The sequence below is a fragment of the Oryctolagus cuniculus genome, chromosome 3 (genome assembly GCF_964237555.1).
Source record: "Oryctolagus cuniculus chromosome 3, mOryCun1.1, whole genome shotgun sequence".
Taxonomy (NCBI): Eukaryota; Metazoa; Chordata; class Mammalia; order Lagomorpha; family Leporidae; genus Oryctolagus; species Oryctolagus cuniculus.
Window position 1 is genome coordinate 158,653,864 of NC_091434.1, and position 24,811 is coordinate 158,678,674.

At 38.8% G+C, this 24,811-nt stretch overlaps 1 protein-coding gene across 11 annotated transcripts in view; it reads right to left on the reverse strand.

The window, feature by feature from the left end:
- The window catches only part of CADPS2 (calcium dependent secretion activator 2), a 665,654-nt gene that overhangs the window by 315,264 nt on the left and 325,579 nt on the right, over window positions 1-24,811 (reverse strand). For all 11 annotated transcript variants that reach the window (XM_051849752.2, XM_070071264.1, XM_008258272.4 and 8 more), the window contains one exon: window positions 14,042-14,153. In XM_051849752.2, the coding sequence (XP_051705712.2) occupies window positions 14,042-14,153 (112 nt within the window). The remainder of the gene's footprint in view (window positions 1-14,041; window positions 14,154-24,811) is intronic.

The following is a 24,811-nucleotide window of genomic DNA, read 5'->3' on the forward strand; positions in this document are numbered from 1 at the left end:
CTCGGTTTTTGCGTTTGTTATTTAGCATATTGGAGATATTTGGTTTCTTCACTGTGGTGCTTTTTCTTGTTATACTATGACTCTAGATTAAGTGGACTGTCTGTTTTTGATGGAGCCTTAGAGGCTTGAGTTGGGTGTGGCCTGAGAGCTCTGTTTGGTGTGCCAAAGGTGACACTCCCAGGTTAGGCGTGGTAGATCTCTCTCTCTCTCTTTCTTTCTTTTTTTGATTCAAAAGGGAAGTAATTCCGCACAGCTGAACGAAGTTGGAGGTAGTTAGCAGGCAAATGATATACCCACAGGAGCCAGAGATCGGAAGCTCTTTCCCATGGACCACACAGGGAATCTGTTCTGCCCTCAGAGTGGGCTCAGATTCTCCTTCAGTCTCCCACTGGGTTGCCAAAGTTACGGAATTGTAGCGTCTCTGGAGAGTACTCACGTGAATTCCGTGAGTTCTCTCCCCCACCGTCTCTTTTTTCACAGTCTCAGTTCAGTAGCACCACAAATTTACTAGGTCCTAATCTCCTGTTAATTCGCCCCGCCCAGAGTCAGGTTTTTCTGCTAGGCTCAGGGCTGGTGCAGACCTGAGGTTGCTCTGCTTATGACGTATGTCCAAGATGGTGCCTGCTCTTTGTCTTGCTCGCCCTTGAGAGGTGAGTGGAGAGAGAGAAACCCGTGTCCGTACCAGTTACCTTTTTTTTTTCTCTCTCTCTCTTCCAGTTAGCCTGGTGAACTTTTCCCCCCTGGGGGTCGTTCCCTCTAGTCTCCTCTCTCCGCTTGCTTGCCGGTGTCTCGGGCTATTGAGGTTCGGCTCACCTCGCGTTCCAGCGCTGGTGTGTTGAGTCTGCTGCTGGTGTCCCAAACTGTGGGCTCCCACGCTCTCCACGCAGGTCCACTGTGAATCACGCGTTCCGGAAGAATTTCTTCTGCTGTTTCCTCCCCTACTCTTCCTTGAACCTGCAGTATCTCCACTTTTATTAAACTGTCTCTCCCCGAACTATCAGTGTGCTCCCTTCCTATTCCGCCATCTTGCCTCCTCCCTATCGAGATCTTTCATTTGTTTTTTTTTTTTTTTTTTTTTTTTTTTTTTTCCCAGAGTGTCTTGGGTTTCCATGCCTAAAATACTCTCATGGGCTCTTCAGCCAGATCCGAATGCCTTAAGGGCTGATTCTGAGGCCAGAGTGCTATTTAGGACATCTGCCATTTTATGAGTCTGCTGTGTATCCCACTTCCCATGTTGGATTGTTCTCTCCCTTTTTTATTCTATCAGTTAGTATCAGCAGACACTAGTCTTGTTTGTGTGATCCCTTTGACTCTTAGACCTATCAGTATGATCAATTGTGAACAGAAATTGATCACTTGGACTAGTGAGATGGCATTGGTTCACTTTCCAAATGGCCTCAATGACCAGGCCAAAGACATGGGTGGCAGGGCCCACGTTCTTCAGCCATTCTCTGCTGCTTTCCTGGGCACATCCTTAGGTAGCTAGATGGAAAGTGGAGCAGCCAGGACATAAATTGGTGCCCATATGGAAGGCTAGTGTTGCAGGCTGAGGTTTTAACTGCTATGCCACGATGCCAGTCCCTACTTTAGATTTCTATCATCAGCTTTGTCTACTTATTTTCTGTGTGTGCATACACTTATTTCTCTCAAATCCTTATACCATTCTGCTTATATGAAACCTTTTGAAAAGATAGTTTTATTTGTATTAATTAATATAATTAAAGCAAAGTTTTGGCTTTCCTTATAATATTTTTTTAGAAAATGATTAACAATGAAGCTGATTATTGTGGTTCCTGAATAAAGACCATTATGTTTGTATTTCTAACACATTTCAAATTCCATACATCCAAATGATCAAAGATTATACCATTTCAAAGCCTTCCATGAAGATTCTCAACAATATAATCAAGTTTGTCAGATATTATATTTTCATGGCACAATTTATTCTTCTTTGTGTATCAGTTTCTTTCTGGTAAGATACTTATTTCATACTTCTCCTTGGATAGAACAATATATTCTATTACAGTTACAGTTTTTTAAGACTTATCTACATGGGAAAGCCTCATTCTTTTTCTTAATCTATTCCCATCAGCCATAAATTATGAATAGCAGTAGCCTTTTCATTTCCTTAGCAATGCAGTCTGTATTAGAGGAAACTGCATGAGTAGCTCTATTATGTTTCTACCACTCTGATTATAATAATGCCTGCCATTTATGGAGAACCTTTCAACTGCGTGTCTGAGAGTGCTTTGTGAAATTTAAATTAATTCTCACATAGTCCTTAAAAGGTAGGCATTATCTTGTTATGTAAATAACTTGACACTGAAGTTAAATGCATACCTAAGGAAAATTACCTCAAGATGACAATAGATACTTTCAATTTCAGATCTCCTCAATCCAACACATTTTTCCTGATGCTGTGTAAGAACACTGTATTCATGAATTTACCTTTGTTCTCACTCTTTGGTTATTAAGTACCACTGAAATTTTAGAGCACAATCAATTTCTGTCAATCTACAGCATATAAGGATAGTATGTAGAGGAAGAGAGTACACATAATGTCTAAACTTACAGAACTTCAGGTGTATCCTTAAACTTACTATCATGAAATATACAATTACGGAAAAATGTTTTTGGATTAAGTAGCTAATTTATAAACTATAGATAATGAATATTTATACTAAAAAAAGAAACAACCTCCCAGGAAAGAATATTTAGCCTAGTGGTTAAGACTCTAGTTAAGACATCTGTGCCCACATCAGAGTACTCAGCTGTGATGCCTGGCTCTGGCTCCTGACTCCAGCTAATGCTTACTCTGCAAGGCAGCCGTGATGGTTCACATATTTTATACATTATTATAACTATAGTCATTATTACAAACTAGTCATTATAAACTGTAGTCACTATGATGTAAAATATGAGGAGTCTTTATGGCAATGCATATTGTGCTAAAGCTATGCACATCTTTAAAGATTTTTTTGAACTGAAATTACATTTTAACCATATTTTCTATGAGCTTTTTGAAGTACCCAATTAAGTCTGCAGAACTTTTTTCTTGTCTAACAGCAACTTTGTATGTTTTGATCAATAGCTCTGGATTCCCCACCCCCTCCAAGCCTAAGTCCCTGGCAATCACTATTCTACTCTCTGTTTGCATGAGTTCACCTCTTTTAGGTCCTACATATAAGTGACATCATGCACTATTTGTCTTCCTGTTCCAGGCTTCTTCCTCCTAGCATAATGTCCCTCAGCTTCATCCATGTTGTAAATGTAGATTTCCTTCCTTTCAAAGGATGAATAATGTTCCATCATCCGTATGAACAAAAAAATTTGACATCACAGATCAGAATGTAAGTTATGAAAGGAATTGTAGAAAATAGCATGGTGACTCCTCAGAAAACTAAAAATAGGGCCGGTGCCGTGGCTCACTTGGCTAATTCTCCGCCTGCGGCGCCGGCACACCAGTCTCTAGTCCTGGTCGGGGTGCCAGATCCTGTCCTGGTTACCCCTCTTCCAGTCCAGCTCTCTGCTGTGGCCCAGGAAGGCAGTGGCGGATGGCCCAAGTGCTTGGGCCCTGCATCCGCATGGGAGACCAGGGGGAAGTGCCTGGCTTCTGGCTTTGGATTGGCACAGTGCACTGGCCGTGGCAGCCATTTGGGGGTGAACCAACAAAAAGGAAGCCCTTTCTCTCTGTCTCTCTGTCTCACTAACTCTGCCTGTCAAAAAAAGAAAAAAAACTAAAAATAGAACTATCATAGATCTAGCAATCTTATTAATGTGGATATAGGTAGAGGAAATGGAATCAGTATGTCAAAGAGATACTTGCACTCCCACATTCATTGCTGCACTCTTCACAACAGCCAAGATTTGAAAGCAACCTACGTGCTCACTGATGGATGAATGGATAACATAATGTAGATATTCTTAAGTTTTCTTTGGATACTTCCAAGATGCAAAGAGATTTCTTACATTCATCCAGTAACCAAAAGAATAGCTTAGAGAGGAAATGGGCTTGATGTTCCAAGCTGCCTCTGTCTATTATAATTGGAGCCAAGCTAAACATACTAGAATCAAACTCATATTGCTATATAGATTATGTATCATTCTACAATTGTTGTCCCAGTTTACCACTTGATTAGGAAGCCGAGACATTCAAACCAAAGTGACTAATTCTGCTTTCTACTATAACTTTGTATGGCAAACTTCAGATTTATTGATTTGTTCATTCATCCTTTCAACATTAAGCAGTATATATTGTGAGAAACTGGTAGATAGATACTGTTGCTAAAATGGATAAGTATGTGCTAGGCCTAATCCCTAAAGGGATGACACACATTAGATGCCACTAAGAATTTGAAGAAATTCCCTTGTTTTTGTCATACTTTCTCTGTCTTACCTGAAAATTGAAGAGATCTGACTAAATGAGCTCCAATATCCTTTCTACCTCTAAATTCTACTAGCCAATAAAGCAGAAATGATCTGAATGTACAATTATACTTTCTTTTTAATTAATTATAAATAAAACATATCAGTTACATAAAAACCAAAACAAGGCATGTAGATAATTTCCCCCCAAAATTTTCTTAATATAAAATGTATGTTTCATCTACTTGGGAAGTAAGCATATTTTGAAGCTAACTCAGCCCATCAGTTCTTTGAGAGGTGAATAATCTCAAACTACTACCTATTGCATGCCTAGCTCCTTGACTTTTGATTTACCCATGAAAACGTCACTGGCAATTTTGGCAGATTTGTTTTTATTTGTGGGTACTAAGATCTACAAAAGCATCCACTGTGGTCTTTTGTACATATGCAAGACAATTCTACCAGCTCAGTGAATGTTCCCTTTTCCTGCCTAAAACAACACTGATTTTATTTAAAGCAACAATCAGGAAATGACACGTGACACAGGTTTGAAGACTCACTGCACATTTAAACAGAAGTAAAATAATATAATATTGGCTTGTAATACATGTAAAACTAAAACATATGCCAATAACTCAAGTGTTAGAAGGGGAGAAATGAATGTACAATATAAAGTTCTTAAAGCTACATAGTATTATAATATGTGATGGTTAGATTGATAAACTATAGTAACACCTAAATAATAGCACCATTATCAAAATAGGCCAACAAAGAAGAAAATAATGGAATCTTAAATCCAACTAATCTGAAAGAAGCAGGATGAAGAAAAAGGAATAAAGAAAAGATGCAACCCAAAAACAAATAGCTAAATGTCATATTTGAATTTAACTGATCAATAGTTTTATTCAATACAATTTATTTATTTAACTAATTTTTTATTTATTTGAAAGACAGAGTTCCAGAGAGAGGTAGAGACAAAGAGAGAGAGAGGTCTTCCATCTGCTGGTTCACTCTCCAAATGGCCACCACATCTGGAGCTGAGCCCACCCGAAGCCAGGAACCAGGAGTTTCTTTCTGGGTCTCCCTTGGTGGTGCAGGAGCCCAAGCACTTGGGCCATCCTCCGCTGCTTTCCCAGGTGCATTAGCAGGGAGCTGGGTGGGAAGTGGAACAATAACGACTTGAACCAGCACCTATATGGGATGCCAGCATTACAGGCTAGGGCTTTAACTAGCCATGCCACAGCGTTGGCCCCCATAGTACAATCTGAATACCCCAATTAAAAGGCAGAAGTTGGGGTAGGCATTTTGCTTAGCAGTTAAGACACTTGTTAGGGCATTCACATTACACATTAGAGTGACTGGTTTGCTTCTGCCCTCTGGATCCTGATTCCAGCTTACAGATAACGCAGACCTTGGGAAGCAGTGGTGATGGCTCAAGTAGTTGTGTTCCTGCCACCCATGTGGGAATCTGCACTGAATTCCTGGCTCCAGCCTTCAGCTCTGCCCAACCATGGTCATTGTAGGCATTTGGGAAATGAACCAGCAGATGGGAGGGCTCCTGATTTCTCTGCTTCTTAGATAAATAAATAATTTTAGAAAAGGCAGAGACTGTCAGGTTGGATTTAAAAAAAAAAATTCAACTGTATGCTGCTTCAAGAAACACATTTTAAATGTTAAAAAGCCCACATACTTTAAAGGTTAAAAAATATATACTAACACTAATCCAAAGAAAACTAGAGTGGCTAAGATAGATTTTTAAAGCCAAGCACTATTATAAAAATGACAAAAACAGACATTTCATAATGAATAAAGGCTCAACTAATGAAGGGGGATGGTGAATCTATATATTTATATATTTTGTCGGATCTATAAGAAAAATTAAGTAAAATAAAATGACAGAATAAAAAATTATAGCCAGGGACTTATAAGTCTCCAAAAAACTGATGTAAGAAGTAGACAGGAAGTCAGAAGAGATACAGAAGGTTTGAACAACTTGAACTACTGAACAGTTACCAAACCCCTGAACAGATGGATACTTGGCTTCAAGTGAATATGGAGCACCAATGTAATGCATCATGATCTGGGCTCCTAAATAAAACTCTAAGTTTTAACAGGATTAAAGCCATATAACAAACATTCCTTAAGCATAACAGAACTCAATTAGAAATCAGTTGCAGAAAGAACTCTGGAAGTTCTCAAATATTTGGATACTAAACACCAACCTGTGGAAGGGGCCACAGCTGTGGCGTAGTAGGTTTAGTCTCTGCCTGTGGCACTGATATCCCACATGGGCACTGGTTCAAGTTCTGGCTGCTCCACTTCCAATCTAGCTCCCTCCTAATGGCCTGGGAAAGCAGTGGACGATGGTCCAAGTGCTTGGGCCCCTGCTTCCATGTGGGAGACCAGGATGAAGCTCCTGACTTCTGGCTTTGAATCTGCCCAGCTTGCCTGTTCTGGCCAGTTGGGGAGTTAACCAGAGAATGGGAGATTGGAAAATCTCTCTCTCTGTCTCTTTCTCTCTGTAACTCTGCCTCCCAAATAAATAAATCTTTAAAAAAAAAAAAACCTGTGGTTAAAAAATAAGTCAAAATAAAAGAGTATTTTGAACAGGATGAAAATGAGAAAAACTGGTTGGGTGTCACTAATATAATATTTAGGAAGTAAGCTTTATAGCAGAGAAACCCAAAATGAGCAAAGAAATAATAAAGGTGAGAACCTAAACAGATTAAATGAAAAGCAGCAGAATTTCATCGACCTGATAAAGGGATTTAACCCAAATCCTCCGCCAACACAACATGAAATGATGAATGATAGATGCATTTTCCATCAGCTCAAGAACAGGACATGGTATTCCCCTTCACCACTTCTATCAACCCAGACTTAGAGGTTCCAGCCAATGTAATTAAGAGGCTAAAATTAAGTGGCTGAAGACATCTAGATTAGACAGGACAAAGTAAAAGTATCTTCTTCTGTAAACAACAATGTTGTATATGGAGAAAATCGATCAATAAAAATACTCCTAGATCTAGAACATATGTTTAGACAGGCATCAAGACATAAGATCAATATAAAATAATTTTAGTGTACTAGTAATATCTAAAAATTAAGACTACCAAAATAACAGCATTTAAAATATCATAAAATATGAAATAATCAGAGATAAACCTACCAAAAGAAATATAATACCTGTGTACTAAAAACTGTAATATGCTTCCATGAAAAATTAAATAATTAATTAAATAAAGATACACTATGTTCATGATTCAAGAGGCACAATATTGTTGATGTTCATTCTTCCCAAATTGCTACAGATTCCCAAATTGCTACAGATTCAATACAATCACAATCAAAATCACAATGACATCATTTGTGTAGAAATTCACAAACTGATTGGAAAATTCACAGACCAAAGGAAAAGGACTAGAATTGCCACTGCAACTATGAAAAATAAAAAAAGACAAACTTGGAAGACTATCACTACCTGATTCCAAGTCTTACAGAGCTAAAGTAACCATGACCGTGTCATATTCTCACCAAGAGGAAATTAAACAATGGGACAAAACAGAGCCCAGAAATAGATCCAGGGATGTACTAAAAATATTTAGTAAAGGTATTAAGTAAATCAGTGGAGAAAGTCTTTTCAATAAATAGATCTAGAACAATTGGCTATTCATACAACCACAGAGTAGATCTGCAAATAGTTCATGGAAATGACTATTATGAAAAAATTATGCATGGTTCTTGAGTTTTTTGCACCAAAGTAAACTTATATTTAAGTTCCATTTCCATTTCTGCAGTACCCTAGTACAAAAATAATGAATTGTCATCTATGTGTAACTCTAGACACAAATAAACTAAACATGGATTAATAAAAAAGTTTAAAATATAAACATGAAAACAAAAGAGAATTCTGAAATTCAGTTTGAAAAGGTATCTTAGATATGGCACCAAGAATCAAAAAGAAAAAAAAAATCATAAATTAGGGCACATGAAAAGTAAAAACTTATTTTTTTGGACAGGCAGAGTTAGACAGAGAAAGAGAGACAGAGAGAAAGGTCTTCCTTACTTTGGTTCACCCCCCAAATGGCCACCATAGCCAGCATGCTGTGCCAGGAGCCAGGAGCCAGGAGCCAGGCGCTTCCTCCTGGTCTCCCATGCAGGTGGAGGGCCCAAGCACTTGGGCCATCCGCCACTGCCTTCCTGGGCCACAGCAGAGAGCTGGACTGGAAGAGAAGCAACCGGGACAGAACCGGCTCCCCAACCAGCACTAGAACCAGGAGTACTGGCGCTGCAGGCGGAGGATTAGCCTAGTGAGCTGCATCGCCGGCTGAAAATTAAAAACTTCTGCTCAACAGGGCATAATATTAAGAGAATGAGAACTGGTACTGCGACATAGCAGGTAACCCTCTGCCTGCTATACCAGCATCCCATATAGGTGTCAGTTTGGGTCCCAGCTGCTCCATTTCCGATCCAGCACCCTCCAAATACACCTGGGAAAGCAGCAGAAGATGGCACAAATGCTTGGGCCCCCTGAACCCACATGGGAGACTTGGAAAAAGCTCCTGCTTCTGGATTCACCCTGGCCCAACCTGGCCATTGTAGCCATTTGGGGAGTGAACCAGTGGGTGGAAGATCTCTCTCACCCTCTGTGTGTGTGTGTCGTTCCTCCTCTCTCTATAGCTCTGTCTTTTAAGTAAACAAAAAATAAATCTTTGAAAAAATAAAGATAGAATGAAAAGATGAACCATGACTGAAAGAAAAATACTTATGTTTTATAATCTGATAAAGGGATGTAAGCATCATTTTACAATCTTTCAGACTCAAAAATAAGAAAACAAGCAATGCAATTAAAAATTAGAGAAAATATCTAAACAGAGTCCTCCTCCTAGGTAAAGATGATAGGAAAGCACACAGACAAATGTTCTACATCATTAGTATAAGTCGTTAAAGAAGAGAAAATTAAAACAGTAATGCAACAACAATATACCTCCATCAGAAGTAAGGAATGAGTACAGTATGTGTCTAATATTTGCATTATCTTATCATTTTGAGGGAAGAGTTAAATGTCTGCTACTATAATCAGCCTCATGGAACCACCATGGATGATGCTTATTTGCAGCTTATTTAACCTTCTTCAGCGGCGGGAAGGTAGGCAATGCTTTCCTTTACCTCTCTAGGAAGGGTGCTGGCCAACTCCTCAGACAAGGATGGAGCTAAACCCTCTGAGGGACACTGCTGCAGGTCACCACATCTCCTTCCCTCCAAAGACAGGATAAGCGGTCTCCTGTCAACGCTTCACAGCATGAGGTCTGTAAGCCAGACACAATTAGCTGCTACTGACTATGAAGAAATCATACCATCCATGAATCACCTCTGGCCCTTGACCTTTCTGTGGTTCTGATCTGGCTGCTGAGATTTGACTAGTAAAGATTCCTGAGCAATTACAATATGAAAGGATTTAAGGAAGAAGGGGACATTTTCTGTGATTTTCATTTTCTTGGTAAAACAACAAAAATAAAATTGTCTGTGTATAATGAGCTTAATTAGACAAACAAGAGGTAGTCAAAAAGTTCATGGAAATGCATTTTATGAAAAATCCAGGCATGAATCTAAATTTTTTCCACTAAAGTTTCATTTTCCCATGAATCTTTTGAAGTACTCTTGAATATGAAATGCAACTGAATTTCCATTCCATTTTGCAGTAAATTATGTGAAATAAGTAGCTAAAGCAATGGTAATCTTATGCCAACTATTTCAATAAAATAGGATACTAAATTTTGTTTTCAAATTGAACAAAATACCTATGATTATGATTTTGCTAGCAGCATCTCTAATGCTTTTTTGCTTCATATGCATATATATATCTATCAAATGCTGGAAATTCTTTTTAAATCCTTAAATATAAATTTTATCAGTTTGAGCTAAGGAAAGGTCTAAAGTGATTTTTATTGATTTAACTATATTCTTATGAATAATTAGGATGTTAATTATCCAATAGACCATTTTAAAACATTCCTGGCATATAAATAATTTTGTATGTTGAAATTAAAAGTTCTACGATAACTACCTTTAAACTAGGCAGTTAGGGATGTATTTATCCTCTACTGTCCAGTTATGCATATGGAATATTCAGCTATGTTGCCCCTAACCATTTTAATATAAATGAAGAACTTTCTGGGAACAGGCATTTAGCTTAGGAGTTAAGACATCTGTGTTCTGCATTCCACAGTAACTGGACTGGATTCCAGGTTCTGGCTCTTAGCTCCAGCTGCCTGCTAATAGACATCCCAGAAGAAATGGTGATGGCTCAATAAAATGGGTGCCTGTCACTCACATGGGAGATCTGGACTGAGTTCCTAACTTCCAGATTCAGTTCCAGCCTGGCCCTGGCTGTGGTGGGCATTTGAGGAATGAACCCTCAGATGGGGACTCTCTAGTTTTACTTATACGAATTTTTTCTGTGTCTCTCCAATAAATAAACAAAAAATAGTGAGAATCTTATGGAGAATTAGAGAATTTACCATAACCAAATCTAAGAGAGATCATCAACAGTTTCTGGAAAGTTTGCATTGTGAATGATTTCCAAGGGTTTCATTTTTTTTTTCACCAAAAGAAACTTATTTTTTAATCCTACTTTTCTTTCTTTCTTTCTTTCTTTTTTTTTTTTTTTTTTTTTTTTTGACAGGCAGAGTGGACAGTGAGAGAGAGAGACAGAGAGAAAGGTTTTCCTTTTTGCCGTTGGTTCACCCTCCACTGGCTGCCGCGGCTGGCGCACTGCGGGCGGCGCACTGTGCTGATCCAATGGCAGGAGCCAGGTGCTTCTCCTGGTCTCCCATGGGGTGCAGGGCCCAAGCACTTGGGCCATCCTCCACTGCCTTCCCGGGCCACAGCAGAGAGCTGGCCTGGAAGAGGGGTAACGAGGGGTAATCGGGACAGAATCTGGCGCCCTGACCGGGACTAGAACCCGGTGTGCTGGCGCTGCTAGGTGGAGGATTAGCCTTTTCCACATTTTGGAGTACCCTCACATAGCATGTAGAAAAAAAAAGAGGGACAAGAAAGGGAAAATTAGAGTTCCTTACACAGTACTGTTTTCCCAAGAAAACAGTTGTTTGGACACAGTTGAGAAGGGAAGCAGTGTTTTCACTTCCTCTGTGTGAAGTAGAGGACACACATTCCTATCAGCTTCTCTATTGTCAAGTTTCAAGAACAAACCCAAATCATGTACATTCTGATCCCTCTTCAGACAGCTCTCCTTTGATGCTTAATAAAGCAAACAGAAGAAACAACGTGATGAAGAAAGATAAATATGCAAGCTAATCTTTACTTTCTCACTTTTTAAAAAGTTTTCTGAAATTTTAATGATTTTTAACTTTAATATATTACGGCATAGAATGTGATTTTTTGAGTTTTTAAAATTTCACTTAAGGGGTACAAATTTCATTTACTTTCCCTACTTAGGTGTAACAAAATGTGTGAAAGACAAAGTTGTTACTTTTTAATAATGAAATAATCAGTTAAGCAAGGATAATTCATCTTAATATTTAGAAGGTAACTAAAATTAATTACTACCTGTTGTTTCTACATAGCATCTACATTTATAAGACAAACACAATCAGTTATGAACATATCCATGTTAGAAATGTTACACATAAGTACAGATTCTCAGATGGCAAAAAGGATAAGTATGTAAAATGAACAACTTAGTGTCAAGAATATTACTACTCTCAAATTATGTAGCCTTTTTGCTATTGTGGATATTATTTAATTAAGTTAGAACGCAGAAGATGTTCTGGTAACACCACACTAAAAAGCAAACTGACTCCTTGATTTGTATGCTTAACACCAATGCAAGCAGAGAGATAATTCATGGGATTATTATCTAGATTTGAAAGATGTTTCTTTATTTTTATATAAATGAAAAACAGAGAAACAGATAGAAACTTTCCATCCATTGGTTCACTCCCCAAATATGCACAAAGCCAGAGCTGGGCCAGGTCGAATCCAAGAGCCCAGGTCTCCCACAAGGTGGCAGGGGCCCAAGTGATTGAGCCATCATCTGTAGCCTCCAAGGATGCATTAACAGAAAGCTAAAGAAGAGGTGGAGTAGCTGGTACTCTAACTGGCACTTAAATATGGGGTGCAGGCAACCCAAGAGGTGGCTTAACCTGTAGTGTAATGATGTTCTTCTCATATTTATATTCTTATATGGCTATGTTAGGTAAGCCTTCATTTTCAAGTTTTTCAAGACAAAATCATCTTGATTATGGTAAAATGAATACTCTGGGAGCTCAACTGGAAGCTATTTACCTACTAGGACATATTTTTCATAATCGTAATCTGCAAAAAATCCCTCTTCTGCCTCCAGGTGTTCTGTTAGCACCTGAGGGAGGGTTGGCCACCAATTTGGTTGAAAAATCTCCATATGCCACCTCTATTTCCATAAATATGTATCTGTATCTGCTACCAATAAAGGAAATTTGTGTGTCAAGCACTTGCCAAAGAAAGTAACCTTCAACTGCCCAATGCCTACCAACACTTGAGCTGTCATTGCACAACTGTCTGCTATGACAGATTTTTCCTTCCTTATCCCTACTCAAGCCCAGCTTTATACTGGTGTCCATGACACCATTGTACCAGTGATTCCCAACCCTACGTGCACTTTAGTATTACCTGGGAAGTGTCTAAAACACTCCTCTCAACTAACAGAAAAGTTTGAGCCCTGAACTTGAGGCTTCAAAATATTCTCCAAGTAGTTCCTTTTTTAATAAAAGTCAGAAAGAATGTTTGTATTGTTAACACTTCTGAAAGTAATATAGATAGGAAAAACCTCCAAAATATATCTTTTACTAAAGACACCATCCAATAGAACAAAAATTACCTAGGAATATATTTTACAATAATTCATAAATAAAAGTATACTGTCAGCCTAACAACACTTTATGTACAATTATGTAAAATGTATATGATGTATCAAATGACTTTAGTTTAAGTAATGTTTGATTCCTGCTTAAAGTTATGAAACCAAATTGGTCACACCACTATCTGTTAAATGCTTTCAAGTATCCTCATCCTAAGCTAATGCTAACATTTCTACTAGCAGTAGAAGATGAACACAGTGGACATATTGGGCTTAGGTGATAAATATAGTATAGATGTGCAGAAGTGTCCACAGGATAAAAGATAGTTCAATGTTAAATCAGTGTGTGAGGGAGACTTTCTCACAGGGAAAATGTAAGAAGAGAAATAAACATCCTTAAGAGATATTCTTCAATTATCTAATTCAATCACAAGGAACACAAAGAGTAGATGACTTCAAACATAAAGATGATTCTTTCAATTCTTGGGAAGAAACATGCTAGATAAGAATTAACTTTTACCGAGAATGATGAGTTGATCAGAGCCACTCACATCAAATGGCCAGAAGTGCACATGTGGGAAAAATGATTGACTCAATGATGATGAACTGAGATGCTTGTGTGCACCTGCACTTCTAAAGCCTTTCACAATATTCTCTATGTTAAAGACAATATGTTTAACACATTAAGGATTAAGGTAAACGATTTTATGCAATTTATGAACAGAAAGTTCATGCCTGTCATACTAAGACACCTTAATTTTGCATCAAAAGAAGTCAAAACTGTGCTATTAGGGACACACAGGGCTGACCATAACTCACCCTTCCCAGCTCTTTGTCTTCAAGGGCCAGCACCCCGGTGCTCTCTGTGAAGAGTTTGACTTTGACTACTGGACGAGGATGGGTAGTGGTGAAATCTCCTTGAGTCCCCCATCTGCAATGAAAGAATAAAGATTTTCTTTAACATGCAGCATTAATGTTCTTCCAGATTGATGTGTTTCCACAGAAGGCAGAGGAAGCAACAGAGAATCTTTTGTGGCTGAATGAGACTTGTACCTTTGCTTTTGTTTGTGACAGATGGCACAGTTAAGAAGGAATATAACAATAAGCTCTACAGCTTGTAATAGTTATTCAGCAGTTCCAAAAAATCAGTGTGTTGAACCACAAAATGCAAGATTATGCTATACGAATTTAGGCTAAGGTAAAACATTAGAGGTAGCTGTTGAAATCTATTAATTTATTAATTCAAACATTAATTAGAACACCATTTTTAGAGACAGCCAGGAAAAAGGCTACGGGTTTCTTGACAGAAGAGGTGGTTACCCAGAAAACTGCTTTTGCCTCTTGAAGACTTCCCCCACCTCTTTTTGGGAAGTCTTTTTTGAGTATTGCTAATTCTTAAAAAATAGAGGCAATTAGTTCAGGTCTATTACTTTCTATGTTTTTAAGATCTTCTGTCAAAAAAGAAATCTGCATCATAAAAGTGAGTGATTTGCAGTGAATTTCCTAAGACATTCTCCTAGGAATGGAGTAAGTCTGTCGACATCTGGCTTTTCAAATCATCATAACAAAATAACATGTTTTCTTGGCTTATCTTTTAATTAATAGCATCTTGTCTTTACCACACACCAATTCATTCCAGCTTATTTACAAACTTGACTGGCACACACTTGATATTAAAAAATCTTATCAATATTTCTCATAACTTTGAGAGATCACAAGCAGTGAGACTCAGCACAGCAAGAAGAAAATGCCACTGAGCAAGACACCACATAACAGAAAACATGAAATTTAACAAGATAAAGACTCCCGCGAAAAATAACACCCCACTTTCTTGTGTTGTTTTTGATAAACAATCTACCATTTTCATGGAGCAATCTGCATTTAATTTTGTAAGTCATATTCAGGGAGTCTGCAAAATATAGAAAACTGAGGAAAGGAGTACAATAAAAATTTAGGAAATAATTGTGACTATGTCTCTTCTCCTATCATCACATGTATAATGTCACAGCACACACACGTAGAGCAGAGGTGATTTCAGTGATAAAGGAAACCAGTATCTGAATGAAACTTCTTTTGAAACTAAAGTCATATGCCAGAGGGAAGAGAGACTTAATTAGGAGTGCAAAGCAGCTAAATTTGTTTTAGACTTACACAATGAGGTTAGCAAAAACTATTTTTTAAAGATTTTTTTTTTATTTGAAAGGCAAAGTTACAGAGAGGCAGAAGAAGATAGAGAGAGAGAGGTCTTCCATCTGCTGGTTCATTCCCCAGATGGCCACAGTGGCTGGAGCTCTGCCATTCTAGATCTCCCACGTGGGTGCAGGGACACAAGCACTTGGGCCATCTTCTACTGATTTCCCAGTCCATAGCAGAGAGCTGGGTAGGAAGTGGAGCAGCTGGGACTTGAACCAGTGCTCATATGGGATGCCAGCATATGCCAGCAGGTGGTGGCTTTACCCACCACACCACAGAACATACCCCGCAAAAACTATTTTCTACCATGTCATGGATGAAGATGGTCTTAGATGAAGCAGAGGTATAAAAGGAATAAGAATAAAAGTAGATGTAGAAGCAAAATAAAGGAGTAGAGGAAAATTCTCAATTTGATGTTGGATTCTCAGGCCTTGAGTAGTTTAGCAACTGGTTGGCAACTGAAATAGATTGCCATGGCATACAGACCTTCTTTACTCAGTATTATGAGGTCAAATGTGGAAGACTCACCCTCAGAAATACACTTTCATAACTGAAATCTGAAGATTCTGGTGGGCACACAGACCAGTAGTTTTCCACAGATTTTACTGACTGCTCACATTCTTTTCATAAAGTTTTCCTCCTAGTTAGAAATATTTTGAAAGCACTTATAACTGCTTTTGTGCTCCTCTGAAACTCTCAATGTACTCCCATATGTGATTCGCCAAAGAAATGGCTATAAATATTAAGCATATATTTGTATATAAATATGTATAACAGTGACACAAATAATCTTTATGGAGGTATGTCCCAGTTTTTGCACCTCTTCCTCCTGCCATTTCTCAGAAAGAGAAATGTAGGGTTGGGCATTTGGTGCAGCAGTTAAGATACCTCTGTGATCACTTGTATCCCATATGGGAGTCCAAACTCCACTCCCAATTAAAGCTTCCTGCTAATCCACAGCATCATGAGAAGCAGAGGGTGACAACCCCAGTAAATACTTCGGTTGCAGTCACCCACATGGGAGATATGAATACTCCTAGGCTGCTGAAATCAACCCGGCCCAGCCTGTTGCAGGCATTAAGGAAGTGAAACAGCAGATGCCAAAATCTCTCTCTGGCTTTCAAATAAATTTTTAAAAAATTAAAATGAGAAAGGAGTTGTGAATTTCACTTTGATAGATAGAATAGGGCAAAAACCTACACAGATGCCAAAAACTATGGCCACTCATGACCACACCAACTTCTAGAACACCTCTTTTAATCCTTCATTGACAAGCACCTTCTAAACTATTTTGTAATCTTCATCAATATGGTACATCTCTAATTTACTTATTAAAAATTTTTATTGTGAATGATATCAGGCATAAAGTTTGTTTACTAGAGCCTTAAGTCTTTGACTAAACGTAAATGAAAAACAAGTCATCTAAAAAAATTGTTAAAAAATAGAAGCTGGCTGGAACCGAGGAGGCTCAATAGGCTAATCCTCCACCTGCAGCGCCGGCACACGGGGCTCTAGTCCCGGTCGGGGCACTGGATTCTGTCCCGGTTGCCCCTTTTCCAGTCCAGCTCTCTGCTGTGGCCCGGGAGGGCAGTGGAGGATGGCCCAAGTACTTGGGCCCTGCACCTGCATGGGAGACTAGGAAAAGCAGCTGGCTCCTGGCTTCGGATCAGCGTGGTGTGCCGGCCGCAGCACGCCGTAGCGGCCATTTGAGGGTGAACCAACGGTAAAGGAAGTCCTTTCTCCCTGTCTCTCTCTCTCACTGTCCACTCTGCCTGTCAAAAAAAAAAAAAAAAATAGAAGCTAGGTGAAACCACTCTAGAGGATTCAGTGATTAGAAAGACACACACTTGTGTCTTTTTACCATGTCTTGAGCAACAAAGAAAAGAGCTTATTTTTTTTTTTTCTTGTCAGCCCTAGTGTGAAAAATCCCAGAGGGGAAGTTTACTTCTTTGTTTAGTTAGTCACTTTATGATCTCTTCCTGTTCTCTGCTCTTGTTAAGAATATTAAATTCCAAAGGGAATTCAAGATGGCAGAATAGGGGCCAGCACTGTGGCACAGCGGGTAAAGCCACCGCCTGCAGTGCCAGCATCCCATATGGGTGCCAGTTCAAATCCCGGCTGCTCCACTTCAGATCCTGCTTTCTGCTATGGCCTGGAAAAGCAGTACAAGATGGCTTGAGCCCTTGGGCCCCTGCACCAGCGTGGGAAGACTCGGAGGAAGCTCCTGGCTTCGGATTGGTGCAGCTCTGGCTGTTTCGGCCAATTGGGGAGTGAACCAGCGGATGGAAGACCTCTCTCTCTTTCTGCCTCTCCTCTTTCTGTGTAACTCTGACTTTCAAGTAAATAAATATTTTTTTTTTAAATAAAGGTGGTAGAATAGGGAAAGGATGTACTGCTTTAGGTAAGGGGGAAATAGTAGCAAAAAAAAAAAAAAATAGAAGTACATTCCCAGGGAAGAGGTGGAGAGAAATCTGGTGGAAATTCTACAGAAGGATGAGGGGCACCATGGACCACTGCGGAAGGTGCACATGCGCAGCAATGAGCTTGGACTCAACACACCACCACCTTTGCTTGTCAAGAGCTGGAGGAAGAGCCAGCTTTGGAGAGCGAGGTGAGAGCAGACTGCAGCAGCCTATGTCACTGGTAATACAGCCAGAGGGAGAGCCTGGCAGAGTACACTTTGATTCCAGCCGGGAGCCCTGAGGGGGAAAGTGTACCCACATAACACAGCGGATAGAAAAAGGCCCACTTCTCTCCCCATTCCCCCACAATGACGCTCAGCAACCAGCTGGGAGAAGACACCATTCGACATCAGGAGTGGCTGCAGTGGCTCTTGTGCACATGCCCAGCAACTGGTAGAGACAAAGCACAATCTGACACTAGTAGTGACTGTGGTGGCTCATGTGTGGGTTTGGCAACTGGTGAGGAGAACCTGCAAATTTGCCACAAAAAGTGGCACGTGTGTAATACAAAGATTTTACAAAGGGAAACATCCGTATTCCTCACTGCCTTTAAAGGGTGTGGCTGGGAGGATTAATAAGGGCAGGTCATCTACATAGGACTGTCAGGTGACCTCAGCCTCTCAATATAAAGAGGCTCTGGGGTTCAAACTGCTAAGGTGGAGCACCCACAGGCAGCTGACACTGGGGACGTCTCTGACTCTCCGTGGATGGGATAGGTTAGCAGGGCAGAGTGGATCCTCTGTACCCCATGACTGTGGGATCCTTGTGTGCTGTGATTGTGGGAACACAGTGACTGCTTGACAGGGCTCAGGGTATAGCTGGATCTCTGGGCAATCACTGTGTGAGGTGTCAGAGGCTCAGAGCTCCTCAGCTGCCTGGTGTGGGCTACTGTTGCTGGATCTGTGCTCACACAAGGGCCATATAGATCCTTTGTGCAGTTAATGCAGCAGCATGGGTGAGTATTGCACCTACTGTGGGCTAACCCAGGGCATTGATCTCGGTAGAGAGGAGGTGAGGATATGATTATTTCAACACAGGTGATCATAGGGCTCCCCTGCTGACAAGAGAGGAGATGAACCATGCCCAACTTGGGTGGCACCCTGGGTACTCGCCCCTACTGGAGCACTGACTAGAGCTCCCTGGCCACATCCAGCACAAGTCTTTGGATACTGACTGATAGAGCAAACACTCCACTAAAGCCACAGTCATAATTCACAGGTAAAAGCCATCAGAGGAACAAACCAACAAGTATTTCCACAAATGTGCAAAAAATAAACACAGAAATTCAAGAATAAGAAGGAAGACAACAAAACTCCCTCAAAGGAACACAACAACACTTCAATATGACAATGTGAAGATAAAGATACTGATGAATGCCTGATAAGGAATTGAAAAGATTAATTATAGGATTATTCAGAAGCAATGAGAAGCAAATTCACAAGTTAAAGAAATTCACACCTGACATGGAAAAAAATTTTTCCCTTGAGATTGAGATTTTAAAGAGAAATCAATATGAAATATTATAAACGAATAATTGTGAATTAAAATGTACAGCAGAAAATCTTAACAGGCTTGATAGGGAGAAGAAAGAATATCTGAGCTAGAAGACAAATCTTGGAAATTTCTCAGACTGAAAAAAAAGAAATTAAAAAATTAAAAAACAATGTTGGATATTTATGGGGTGCTATGCAAAGATCAAACATATGGGTCTTAGGAGTTCCTGAAGGTGTAGGAAGAGCAAATGGACTAGAAGGCCTATTAGTGAAATAATTACAGAAAACTTCCCTCATTTGGAGAAAGAATGTACAAAAGGCAAAGGGAACTCCTAACAGACGTGACCAGAAAAGATCTTCACCATGACACATTGTAGTCAAACTTTCAACAATAAAACATAATGAAAAGGTTCTAGAGTGTGCACTAAAAATGCCATATTACTTTCAGAGGATGTCCAATTACACTCACAGCTGATTTGTCACCAGAAAACCTTCAGGCTAGTAGAGAATGGAGAGACAAAGTCCAAGTCTTAAGAGAAAAACACTGTCAACCCAGAATACTGTACCCTGCAAAGCTATGATTTATGAATGATGGTGAAATAAAGATCTTCCATAACAAACAGAAATTTAAAGAATTCGTCAACACACATCCAGCCTTACAAATGATGCTTAAAGATGTGCTATACACATAAACACAGAAAGATAGTCATCATTATAAAAGAATGTGAGGGCAGAAAATCTCCCAGTGAAAGTATAAAGGATATCCAAAGCAAACAATAGGAATATTATGGAAAAATGGTAGAGTCAAGGCATTACTTATCAATAGTCACCTTGAATGTAAATGGCTTCAATTTTCTAATTAAACAAAATAGGCTGGCTATTGGATTTACAAAGAAGACCCATCTGTTTGCTGTCTACAAGAAACACACCTTACAAATAAAACACACTGAAAGTAAAAGGATGGAAAAAGATATTTCACAGTAATGGAAGGCAAAAAGTGAACAGATGTAGCCATCCTAATATCAGAAAAAATAGACTTTAACACAAAAATTGTTAAAAGAGATAAAGAAGAACACTATATAATGACTAAGGGATCAATTCAACAGGACAATGTGACTATAATAAATTTATATACACCCAATGCCAGAGTGTATCACTATTTAAAACAAATGTTAATGGATCTAAAAGGAGTCATAGACTCCAATACAATAGTAATGGGGACTTCAACACCCCATTTTGATTACTGGACAGATCAACTGGACAGAGAATTAACAAATAAACAAAGGAGGTAATCTACAGTATTGACCAAATGGACCTTTTATCTACAGAAACTTTCATCCCACAGTTGCAGAATACACATCTTTTTACAAGTGCATGGAATTTCTCTAGGTTACACCATATGCTAGGCCATAAAGTGAATCTCTGCAAACTCAAAAACATTTAATCATACCATACATCTTTTCTGATCACAATGGAAGGAAGCTGGAAATAAACAACTCAAGAACCTAGGACATATACAAAAACATATGTAAACTGAACAACATGCTCTTGAATGAACAGTGGGTCACAGAAGAAATGAAAAGGTAAAAAAAAAAAAACTCTAGGAAATGAAGTTGACAATAAAATCAAAACTTATGGGATATAGATACAGCAGTATTAAAGAAGTTTACAGAAATTGGTGCCTGCACCAAGAAATTGGAAAGGCATCAATAAATGAGCTATCAATCCATCTCAAGAACCTAAAAAAAAATCAAAACAAACCCGAAATTAGCAAGAGAGAAAAAATAATTAGAATAAAAAAAAACCAAAACATTATGAAAGATAAGTGAAGAAGTAGTTTTTTGAAAACATAAATTTATATACCATTGGTATAGCTAACCAAAAAAGGCGAAGACTGAAACTAATAAAATCAGAGATGAAAAAGGTTATGTAACAATGGAAACCACAAAAATAAAAAGAACCATCAGTAATAACTACAAAGAGCTATATGCCAAATTGGAAAATCCAGAGGGAATGGATGGATTTCTGGAGACATACAATCTACCTAAATTGAGTCATGAAGACCTAGCAAACCTAAACAGACCAATAACCAAGATAGATATTGAACCAGTAATAAAGACCCTCTCAACAAAGTAAAGAATTGGATGGCTTCACTGCTGAATTCTATGAGACGTTTAAAGAAATAATTCAAATTCTTCTCAAGCTATTAAGATGATTGAAAGGGAGATAATCCTCCCAAACTTCTTCTCTAAGGACAGCATGACCTTAATTCATAAATCAGAAAAAAGATAAAATAGAGAAAGAGAAGTATAGACCAATATCCCTGATGAACACACCTTCAAAATACTAGTTACTCAAATCCAACAACACATCACAAAGATCATTCACTCAGACCAAATAGGATTTATTCATGCTATGCAGGGATAGTTAAATATTCACAAATCCATAATTGTGATACATCATATTAACAAATTGAATAATGAAAACCATATGATTATCTCAATAGATGCAGAGAAAGCATTTGATAAAATACAACATCATTTCATGATGAAAACCTTAAGCAAATTCAGTATAGAAGGAACATTCCTCAACACAATCAAGGTAAATTATGACAAACCCACAGCCAGCATCTTATTGGATTAGGGAAAAGTTGTAAGGATTTCCATAAATATCGGGAGCCAGCCAAGGATACCGACTCTCATCACTGCTATTAAGTATAGTCCTGGAAGTTTTAGCCAGAGCCATTATGCAGAGAAAGAAATTAAAGGAATAGAAATTGGAAGGAAGAAGTCAAGTTATCCCCACTTGCAAATGACATGATTCAATATTTAGGGGATCCAAAAAACTCTACTAAGTGACTACTGGAACTCATAAAAGAGTTTGGTAAAGTTGCAGGATGTAAAATCAACACACAAAAATGAATAGCCTTTGTATACAGAGACAATGCAAAAGCTGAGAAAAAACTTCTAAAATCAATCCCGTTTACAATAGCTACAGAAAAAAACTACATACACTGGAATACATATAACCAAGGATGTGAAAGATCTTTATGATGGAAATTACAAAACATTAATAAAAGAAATAAGACATGAAAAAATGGAAAAATCTTCAATGTGGATTAGAATAATTAATATCATCAACATATTCATACCATCAAAAGCATTTTACAGATTCTCAATCTAGAAAAAAATGATGCTAAAATACATATATAAATATGAGATCTTGAATAGCTAAAGCAATCATGTGCAACTAAAACAAGGCCAGAGGCATCACAATATCAGATTTCAAGACATACTACAGGGCAGTTATAATCAAAACAGCCTGGTACTGGCACAAAAATAGACATGTGGACCAACAGAAGAGTATAGAAACCCCAGAAATCAATCCACAGATCTACAACCAAATAATCTTTGACAAAGGAGCTAAAATCAGATGATCCCTGGAGAAAGGATAGTCTCTTCAACAAATGGTGCTGGGAAAATTGGATCTCAATGTACAGAGGTATGAAACAAGACTCCCTACCTTACACCTTATGAAAAAACCAACACAAAATGATCAAGGATCTAAATCTATCACCTGATACTATCAGATTACTAGAGAACACTGGGGAGACTCTGTAAGAATCTGTCATAGGCAAAGCCTTCTTTGAAAAGACCCCAAAAAATTAGACGATCAAAGGCAAATTAGACAAATGGGACTACATCAAGCTGAGATGCTTCCACACTGTATAAGAATCACTCAGCAAAGAGGCAACTGACAGAATGGGAAAATATATTTGCAAACTATGCATCTGATAAAGAATTAATATCCAGAATCTAAAAAGTGCTGAAGAAACTCAACAACAACAAAACAAATAATCCAGTTAAGAAATGGGCAAGGGACTTGAACAGACTTTTTTTTTCTTCTTTTTTAAGATTTATTTTATTTATTTGAAAGACAGAGTTACAGGGAGAGGTAGAGACAGAGAGAGAGGTCTTCCATCACTCCCCAGACAGCCACAATGGCCCGAGCTGCACCATTCCGAAGCCAGGAGCCAGGAGCTTCCTCCGGGTCTCCCACATGAGTGCAGGGGGCCAAGGTCTTGGACCATCCTCTACTGCTTTCGCAGGCCACAGCAGAGAGCTGGATTGGAAGAGAAGCAGTTGGGACTTGAACCGGAGCCCATACTGGATGCCGGTGCTTCAGGCCAGGGCTTTAACCTACTGTACCACAGCGCCAACCCCAAAGACATTTCTTTTCTAAAGAGGAAATTCAAATGGCAGACACATGAAAAAATGCTTAGGATCACTAGTCATCAGGGAAATGCAAGTCAAAACCATGATAAGGTTTCACCTCACCCTAGTTAGAATGACTTTCATCCAAAAATCAACAAACAATAAATGTTGGTAAGGATATGGGAAAAAGCATCCTAAGCATCCTAAGACTGAATTTTATGTTGATCATTCCCTTGACCTTCATCCATTTGAGAAAAACAATTAAATTTATCCATTTGACAGGCAGAGAGATAGAGAAAGAGACAAGCTGAGATGGAAATAGAAGGAACTCCTACCTTCTTGTTCACTCCCCAAATAACTGAAATGGCCAGGACTGGGCAGTGGCTGAAATTGGGAGCCAAGAATGTAAACTGGTTTTCCCACATGGGTGGCAGGAACCTAATTATCTGAGCCATCCACTGCTTCCCATGGTCTGCATTAGCAAGAAGCTGGAGTCAGAGCCAGAGGCAGGTGCTGAACCCAGGCACTACACTGTGGGCCCACAGGCATTTTAACTGGCATCTTAATAGCTAGGCAAGTGCCTGCATCTTAAAGTTCTTTTTAAAGAGAGGACTTCCTGTGTTTTATCTCACTGTGATCACTTGTGTAGGTTCTGTATGGACGGTCTACAATAATTATTTAAAAATCCCTTCTTTATTAGATACACTCATGTAAATAATTCAGGATTATATATGAGACACTTATAAGTACACTATATATGTTACATATTATATATATCTCACAGATACATTATGTGTATGGCATAGAGAAGATGTGGGTGTATCATATACTCATATAAATTTGTATGCAGAGGTGTAAAGATGGAGAAGAAAGAGAAAGAGAGGGGAAAGAAAACAGACACATATCCAGAAATGGATATCTACCTTATCAAACATTTTCCTAATTTATCTCTTCCAATAATGAGTAAGTGTGGTACACAATATCACTAAATTGACCTGCTTTCTAGAGATGTATTTAATTTCCCTCTTTTAAAAAAGATGAGACCAGGGGGTAAAGCTCTTCTTGCAATGTTGGCATACCATGCTGGTATGCCGGTTTGAGTCCCAGCTGCACTGCTTCTGATCTAGCGCCCTGCTGATAAGTCTGTGAAAGCAGCAGGTGATGGACCAAGTGCTTGGGCCCCTATCATCCATGTGGGAGACCTGATGGAACTCCAGGCACGTGGCT